Here is a 9,284-nt window from a genome sequence, read left to right on the forward strand (position 1 = left end):
TTATAGAAAATAAAAAATTAAAAAAAAAAAAAGAGTCCAGGAATAAACTTGCCTCTAGCCCCCTCCCCAGCACCGCCAGCTGCGTGAATCAGGCTCTGAGGGCCTCGGAGGAACCTCTTTAGTCCCTTCTGAGGCAGCGTCCAGTCTTCTCATGGGATTAGCCACTAGCAAGTTTTGATGCTAAACTTTAAAACCTCAGAAATTTTTAAAACACAGTAGTTGATCAAAGCAAACGGGTCCTGGCTGCAGCAGCAGAAAGTGCTGTGTGTGTGAAAGCGCACGGCTTATGATGGCGTGAGCTGGGGAGCCATAGGAATGTGGTTTGCCCCACCCCGAGGGGCTGGAACGCAGGAGCCCTCCTTGTACCAGCTCTGTGGGTTCCTCTTACTGCCGGAATTAACTTTTCTTTTCTTTTTTTTTTTTTTCTTAAAGCAGGGCCTCACTCTGTGGCCCAGGCTGAGTACAATGGTGCCATCACAGCCTTGATCTCCTGGGCTCAGTTGATCCTCCCACCTCAGCCTCCCAAGTAGCTGAGACTACAGGTGTACACCAATATGCCCAGCTAATTTATTGTATTCTTTGTAGAGATGAGGTTTGGCAGTATCGCCCAGGCTAGTGGTGAACTCCTGGGCTCAGGTGATCCTCCTACCTCCCGAAGTGCTGGATTACAGGCGTGAGCCGCTGCGCCCAGCCGGGCGGGCATTCTTTGCAGCTTTTGGAGCCCACTCCGAGCTGGCAGGAATAGGTATTTCCTGCGAGATGGGAATATGAGTACCGCCCACCTGCTGTGCTCTTTGGGGTTTGCTCACAGGAGGGCCCCTAAGAAACATGGTTGTCCCCAGCTGTCCCCCAGAGCAGATCCATGTACTGAAGACCGTGTGTGTTGGTGAGTCTGGGGAAGGGAGGAATGGCTGACTGTCATCTCCATTGCGTTTCTTCGTATTTGCCAAGTGTTCTCAGCTGGTGACCACTGGGCTCGCTGATGGAGGAATATGTTTTGCCTGGGGGGTGTTTAGAACTGAGGTGCCCGATGACATCCCGCCAAGGACCTGCAGATGAGAGATGCTGTAAATGGACTTCATCTATTTGGTTTCTTTATCATCAAAGAAATTGGACTGAAAATTCTGTGGTCCCGACCCTCGAAAGGGCTCCTGTCACTGCGTGTGCTTCCATCATGCAGAGGTTCAGGCGCCCCCTCCCTTCTGCTCCCTCTCGGTGAATGGGAAGCGAGTGATCCTGGGCCACCTCGGATGCCCAGCCAGCTGTCCAGACGGGTTCCCGCTGACAGGTCCAGAAAACAGCGGAAGCCTCTCTCGTCCCTCCAGCTGAGGATCTTGTTGCAGAAGTCGGAAGGGGACAGACTGAGCAGGGTTTCCCAGGATTTCTGAGAACAGTGACAAGGGACCCCCGGTTGGAGGTGGGGATTGTGGTGGAGCCTGTAGACGCTGAGAACATGAATGCATTTGGGTATCGTAGACTTGTCATCTGCCTCCTGCCTTTTTCTGAGGACCAAGGGGTCTGACGTATTCTGGATGTGGGAAGCACTGCCCAGCTGCAGTATTCCTGAAATACCTTCCAGCTCTCGGTGAGGAGCACTGAGCACGAGAGAGGGTTCCAGAAAGTCAGACGGCTTCCAGTCCCATGCCCCAGGGCTTCCTGGCTCAGAACCACCCACCAGGCACAGCTCCAGGCTAGGTGTCCCTTCCCTTCATCTGGGCAGGCCATGTCCCAAGGGACATTCACCTGGAGATTCTGTTTCCTGCCCTGCTCTGAGTTGAGCAGAGTCTACAGGTTCTCATCCTGTCACTTATTCTGTGGCCAGTGTGACCTGGGCTTGGAAATGTCACTGTTTCCTAGACTTGTTTGCTAAACATATGTGGCACCATGTGGAGGTAACATGGGGTCTTCCCTCTCTCAAACCCCCACTGCCTGGGAGGAAATGGGGGATGTGTACAACAGAGGACTGCCCTTGAGCGCCAACCTCGTGACCTTGTCCCCTGGGCATCTTCTCTGCTTACAACAGCCCACATAGCTATCCCAGGGAGGCTGCTGAAGGGGCAAGTAGGCATGAGGCGTACCCAGCTAACCATCCTCCCTTCTGCAGAACACTTCCGCCAAGAGTCAGAGTGCCTCAACATCGCTGTGGTTTGGTGTTTATTTCTGCCAGATTTGCTAGCATTGTGCATTTAACCATGAGTTGAACTTGAGCTCTTGATTGAGAAAAGGTGAGAAATTGTTCATTGTATGCAGCATGCAGAGACGTGCAGTGTACTCATGACCCAGTTAATGAGCCCTTGGAAATAGAGTAGGAGTCAGGCATCTGCATCCCGCCACAGGATCACCGGGCACAGAGAAGAAAGCCCGTCTTTGGTGGCCAGGCTTATGGTGTGCCAGGTGCTGTGGTCGGGGCTTTCACAGAGCTTTTCTCCTTTGACCTTCCCAATTGCACTTTGAAGTCTTTGGTGGGACTCACGTTGTACCAAGGCTCAGAGAGATGAAGCAACTTCCAACCCCCCCCACAGTGGCTGAGGCACAGAAAGTCTGGCCCTGGCATCTCTGCCTTCTGCTGTCCTCCTCCAGAGCCATCCATGCCAGGGAACTGAGGGCCTCTGTCCTGCATGGTGTCTGCTGCTGCTCTGACCTGTGTCTGCTCTTTTGCCTCCTCTTTCTGGAACTCAATCCCATGACCAAACCCCATTTCAAATCCCCCCATTTCAAATCCACATAGCTCCAGAGACCAGGAGTAGCCCAGGCTTCTGCCTCTGTGCAGCTGCACTGGGTGTGGAGGACCCAAAGATGACTGGCTGGAAAGGAAGAAGTGAGGAAGAACATGGAGGGTGTGTATCCGGTAGGGAGGGGCAGGTACATTTATTGCTGTGACATGGCTTGTTGAAAAGCACAGAAACTGCACAGAAGATGGGAGCATTGCCTCCCTGAGTCAGGGCAGGAAGGGGCAAAGGGTGGAGGGGAATCACTGAAGCCTAGTCCTCAGGATACATGAGGCTGGCCAGGTGATGTCAGGTGGAGAACGGGCATGGGTGTGTGTAGAGAAGCAGATATGAAAGCCAGAGTGTGGCCTGTTGGGAGGCAGCAGGGCAAAGTGGAGATGGGAGGCCTTTGCTGTGGAATGGTGGTTTGGGGGCCCAGCTTCATCACTTTGGACGTAAGGCAAGTCATTAAGCCTCTGTCTCCTTATCGATCGATTTAGACAGGGTCTTGCCCTGTTGACCAGGCTCAAGTGCAGTGACGGTCATGGCTCACTGCAACCTCAAACTCCCGGGCTCAAGCAATCCTCTCACCTCAGCCTACCGAATAGCTGTGACTACGGGTGTGCACCACCACACCCAGCTAATTTTTGTATTTTTTGTAGAGTTGGGGTCTCCCTGTGTTGCTCAGGCTGGTGTCACGCAATCCTCCCACCTCACTCAGCCCCTCCAAGTGCTGGGGTTCCAGGCATGAGCCCCGCAGCTACCTGTCTCCTCACTTATGAAGTGGGAGTACTGTCCACCTTGCAGGACTGTCATCGGACCAGACACAGCCGTACCCAGTGCATAGCACAGTGCCTGCCCGGTGCCCACTGTCCCTGCTCTCGCTTTGCTGGCACTGCGTAGACCACAGCCATCCGCAACCAGCACTCAGGGCCTATGGATGGAACAAGTCCAGCTGCTCCACTGACTGGAGTTAAGCATCCACGTATTTTTTAAAAAAACATTTTTCTATTATGGTAAAATAAACACAATGTAAAATTGACCATTTAAAGCATTTTTAAGTCTATAGTTGAGTGGCATTAAGCACATTCCCATTGTTGCACAGCCATCACCACCATCCTTCTCCAGAACTTTCTCATCTTCCCAAACTGAAGCTCTGTCTCCATTAAACACTAACTCCCCAGTCCCCCCACCCCAGCCCTCGATACCTACTATTCTACTTCTTTGTTTTTGCATTTTTTGAAATAGAGATGAGGTCTCGCTGTGTTGCCCAGGCGGGTCTCAGAACTAGCCTCACACCATCCTCCTGTCTGTGCCTCCCACAGTACTGGGATTCCAGGTGTGAGCCACTGCGCGTGGCCCACTGTCTGTCCTGGTTAGACTTCTCCAGGTCCCTCATGTAAGTGAAATCGTTACAGGATTTATCCTTTTGTCACTGGCTTGTTTCTGATCATGTCCTCGAGGTTCATCCAGGCTGCAACATGTGTCAGAAGCGCTTCCTTTTTAAGGCTGAATATGTGGTGGTGTCTGTACTCGCCATGTCTTATGTGTCTCTCCATTGGTGGATATTAGGTTGCCTCCGCCTCCTGTCTAGTGTGAGTCATGCTGCTGTGAACGGGGTGTGTGGTATCTGCTGGAGACCATGCTCTCCATTCTGATAGGTAAATACCTAGCAGTGGAATTGCCGGGTCATTGGTCATTGATTCTGTTTAGCTTTCTGCAGTAGCCGAGCACCCACCTGCTCTGAGTTGGATGTGGATGGTGGCGTGGCTTGTCCCAACCAGCCTGATTCTCTTGCCCTGTCGACTTACAAGACTTTCCTTTTCTCTAGGAATGGGAATTGAAGAACGGGACATAGGGGACAGCAGGACTGCTCCAGCCTCAGAGACTGCACACCCCCTTGCCCGTGTCCTCATCTGTGTGACGGCAGGAAGCTCTGCCCAGAGTGGCCTCAGCTGCGCGACTCCAGAGGCTTCACGACCGAGCTCTGAGGCCAGCGCCTCTCACCCAGGCCCACTTGCATTCCTTCTACTGTATACTGGCGCCTTTAAAAAAGATGTACTTGTAAGACTTTGGTCCCTAACTTTGTTAAAAAACAAAAACAAGTGATGGAAAGGTGTTTGAAAGGATGCTATCAGGCAAAGTGACATCTTTCTAACCAGTTAAGCCATTGCTTTCACCGATTCCAGCCCAGCCCTGGACTGAGGATGGATGGTTCTGTGAGCCCCCAAGTGAAACCTTTCGACGGGGAAGAGCTTGGATCCCCGGCTGCCCCGGGCATGAGTGTGGCTGGCGCCTGGGCACTGGGCTCGCCTCGCACACCCACCAGGAGGGCCAGGGGCTTACGCAGCCCTGACGTGGACTCTGTGTCTCGGCGTACCCTCCCCACGTGCCCATCCCCCTCATCATCAGAGGTAAAGGCATGAGAAAATCACGCTGTGAAACATTTTCTACCTTTTATTATATTTTGGACAGATGCTTTTGTCACCAAGACATGAAAAGCTGCCATTCTTCTTAACCTGTTTTTTAAGAATTTTTTTTGTTGTGTGTCACACTTAGATCTAAGGATTTTTCAGAGGTTCCTTATTTTATTATTTGTGCTACTTTTGACAGGTAGCGGGAGGGTTCTAATCCTTCACTAACAGTGTGCCCTCCTCCCCCTTGGGCTGGCATCCGCAGCCCTTAATCCACATCGGAGCCGGCAGGTGCTCCTCCCACCAGGAGCCTCTGGGGGCAGGGGCTGGCTCCTCGCCACTGTACAGAACGTTTACTGCTGCATGGGGCCAGGGCAGTCCTTTGAAAGGGAGGCAAGTTCTGGAACTTGATCCCTCATGGAACTATAACACCTTAGAGCATGAGGCAGGAATTCCAGGGCCTCCTGCCCCTCTCCCTTCCTCCACCTTGTCAAGTTAAACCACGAAGGTGTGGGTGGGCCTGGCCGTGCCGCCTCTCCTGAGTGGGGTGGGTATGGGTGGGGCCTCTTTCCCAGTTTTCTTACTTGCCTTCTGTGCAATATCGCTTGGAGAATTCAGATGCCTAAGGCATAAAGGAAAAAAAACAGAGTTCATGGTTTGAGCTGGTATCTACTCCCTGGGTTTAAAAATCAGATTTAATTTCTTGGTCTCCTGGAGGCCGCTGTCAGGAATTCTCCATTACGGGAAGACGCAGTCACTGATGACAAAATAAGTCGCCCCTGAAAGCCTCCGCAGGCGGGTTCATGGAGACCAGTCCCATCAGCGACCGCCCCTTCCCTGAGCAGAGAATAGAGAGGTGTCACACTTGGTGCAAGCCTTCTGTCCAGTGTCCAGAATATCCTTTATCACGCAGAGGAAGAGATGGCAGGAAAACACTGACAATGAGTTTCCCCCAGATATGCTTTCACAGCGCCAGCCATGTGGCACACGGGACTTTACAGTTACGATTCATGTTTAAGGTCGTGGCGCTTGAGGCCTGCAGGGGCCACGTTGGATTACTCGAGTGGGAAAGTGGTCTCCCCGTGTATAAGAAAGTTTTACAAGAATTGGAAGCTGCTGGAGTCCACCTGAAACTTGAATTGATCGCAAAGCCATCTGCCGGGAGTGTTTTGGGTTCCTGAGCCGTCAGCCGGCGTTCCTCCTCTGACGCGCGTTCCTCCCGGCCTAGTCCGTGGAGGCCCATGACACCAGCATCCGTGATGCCAGCTTCCCGCTAGGACATCCAGGCAGGTCGGGCGGGGATGCCACACGTCTCAGGGCTGGTCCGCTGCGTTGCCATAGAGGAGCCCTCCCTCCGGTGGGGACTTCCCACCACTGCAGGCAGCTGGGACCACTTCGTATCACGCAGAATGCATTTTCTGTAAAGGGAAAAACGTTTGCTCCCCCATAGGTTTTGCTGCCTTCGGGTCAGAGAGTTTCCCCAGCTGAGGCTCTTGGGTTGTTCTGATTGGGAGCCTGCTCTACCGAAGAGAACTGTGCGAGGTTTTGGTGGTTAGTAGAAGCGGGAGATGGCCAGCCTGAGGTCTCAGTCCTGGCCCAGCACAGGGGGGCAGCGGCGAGCCGGCAGGTGAGGCGTGAGCGGCACACGGTGTGTCACATGGGCCTGAGCCATCACCCGCCAGCTTCCTCACCAGGTAAGGAGGCCCCGGAGCCTGAGCAGAGACTTGCCCAAGGGCACAGCTGATTGGTGCTCGACTCCCAGCATGCACATTTTGTTTTAAAAATCCAGGTTTGTAATTCACTGCCACAACCATAAGCCTTTTAAAGAGGAGTCAAACTTTCACGAATCCCGCTGTGGTCCATGGAGCCTTTCAAAACGGGTGCCCTGGAAGAGGGCCCTGACATTGGATTCCCTCGATGCCAGATACGCCCTTGAAATTTCACATTTGATCAGAAAGTTTAAAGCATTTACTTCAGAATAAGTTATTTATTTGTATATGTTCAATAGTTTTTAATTTATAGCTGTACATATTAGACACACATGAGCCATCTTGCCAGAATTCTGACAGTGATCTCATTTTATCACCCTCCTAAAACATGCCCCAGGAACAAGCACCCCTTGCCTCTGTGGCAGCTGCGAGTGTGTCTGATTTCATAATGAAGCCAGGCTGCGGGGGCAAGAGGCCCGATAGGCAGGCCAGGGTCCCCGGAGAAGCCACGATGAGGTGTGCAAAGGCCGGACAGGCAGGCCAGGGTCCCCGGAGAAGCCAGGATGAGGGGTGCAGAGGCCCGACAGGCAGGCCATGGCTCCCTCTTCCCAGAATCTGGGGGAAACTAGGGCAAGGCCTATCTGTCTGCAAGGCCAGTAGCTCCCTCCCTCGGCTTCCAGAGTCCGCGGCGGTTGCAGGGTAACCAGTGTGGGTCTGCTGAGTCACCCCAGGCACCAGACTTCACCCAGGAGCACGGGCCACTGCCCATGGGGACTTCCTTGAGACCTTCCTTTGGGGCTGGCAGGTGGCCATTTACCAGCTGGGTCAGTCCCGTCTTGCTCTCTGTGCCTGTGCCCTGGCGTGGCCAGGCCTCACCTTCCCCTGTATCTTACTCGTCCCAAAGTTATTATTGGCCATTTCTAAATAGACAAAACTACCCTAAAAGGTGGAGATTTACTCCTTTTCAAAAGTCTGTTTCAAAAAGTCTGTCCTCAGCTCTGGAGGCCACCCCCAGGAAGGAGTTTGAGATTCATTATCATTATGGCCACAATTTGGTGCTTGTGCACGGGATTCAAAGGGCAGTGTTGAAGCTAGGGTTAGGTGTAGGGTTGTGGGCAAAGCTCCCTTGTTGGTGGCCACACCTTACCTTTCCAAGGAGGCTGTTTACTCACCCACTATTTGGGGGGATGTAAATTTTGCCCACAGACTTTGCTACCCAGGTGAGGTGCTCTGTTCATGCTCCAAACTCATGTCATTTGACACCATCCAAGGATGGGTAGCCTGTAGTATGGCCGGTGACCCGCATCTAGAGAAAAGGCACCTCATGCCACAGGGCAGGGCCGACACCCTGAGCTCACAGGTGGCCCCTGCAGTCAGGTGGATGTCCATGCTTGAAACAGCCTGTTCTGGGAGCACAGCCCTGGAGGTCTCCAGGTGTCAGGGTGGGCTGGCAGGGTGCCCTGCAGCTTACATAAAGATCGTGGCAATACTTCCATGTGAAATTATTGCCTTCCTCTTACTTTTACCAAAATAATTTTCTAATGGGAACAGTAACTTCAAGTTCATGACATAGTTTGAAGGAGGATCATTCATTTTTTCCTGGTTGTCACTGTTTTATCCCCATGATGGGCTGGGTTCATACTGTGAAACAAACTAAAGTGAAACCAAAACATTCCTGCCGTCAGCACGTGGCACAGCACCATGGAAACAGCAAAGCCACCTCTGTTCGTGAGTCCCCAAGCCATAGCAGGCCACTGCATCATCTGTAAAGGGAAGGAAACTGCGCCTGGGAAGTGGTGGGCTTCAGACGCATCCTTCTGCCCGCAGTTCATGAAATAGTTCCAGCTTTGGTCTTCTGGAAAATCTCAGCTTCACTGTGCACAAGTATTACCCAGTCTTTTTAGTGTAGCCGTGGAAGATACTTTCAAAAGGAGATCTTCAGATCATCATTCTTAGGGACCAAAGGTGTTTTTAATGAGATAATCTTTTTGATTTTCTAACAAGAAAGGAAATACTTTAAATTTAAACATCAACTTTTAAATGATACTCAGAATTAATTGACCACGGCGATAGGTTGTAAAATGTTTTCATATTAAGAATGTAATTATTTCCTGATTGTATTTTTTAAAAGCGAAAGTCATATTTAAAATTCTCTTTGAAAGAAACAGGCAAAGAAACAGCAAAGTTTTTTTAAAGTAAATATGTTGGTAGTGCCCATTTTAAACGACTGTAAATATAGTTTCCCTGTTTCTCAATGTATTTAATTCATAAAGTAAAAATTGTATGAAAAGCAACTTGCAAGGAAAATCCTAGTTTTCAGTCCACTCGCCCCATTTTGTAGTAGCTTCACTGAATTTCCTGCTTTCCCGGTTGATTTTTCTACTGTTTCACGTGGTGTAACCCTAGACTGGCGCCCTTGGCGTGCACCTTTGTATATGAATAAACTTCTCTCC

General features: G+C 51.4%; 1 protein-coding gene across 1 annotated transcript in view; it reads left to right on the top strand.

Moving 5' to 3' along the window:
• Positions 1 to 9,284, top strand: part of AFAP1 (actin filament associated protein 1) — a 115,870-nt gene extending 106,586 nt beyond the window's left edge. The window contains exon 16 of the mRNA XM_017853403.1: positions 4,540 to 9,284. Coding sequence (XP_017708892.1) covers positions 4,540 to 4,566 — 27 coding nt within the window. The 3' untranslated portion in view covers positions 4,567 to 9,284. The remainder of the gene's footprint in view (positions 1 to 4,539) is intronic.

This window comes from Rhinopithecus bieti, unplaced genomic scaffold (assembly GCF_001698545.2).
Source record: "Rhinopithecus bieti isolate Rb0 unplaced genomic scaffold, ASM169854v2 scaffold_35903, whole genome shotgun sequence".
NCBI classification, from domain to species: Eukaryota; Metazoa; Chordata; class Mammalia; order Primates; family Cercopithecidae; genus Rhinopithecus; species Rhinopithecus bieti.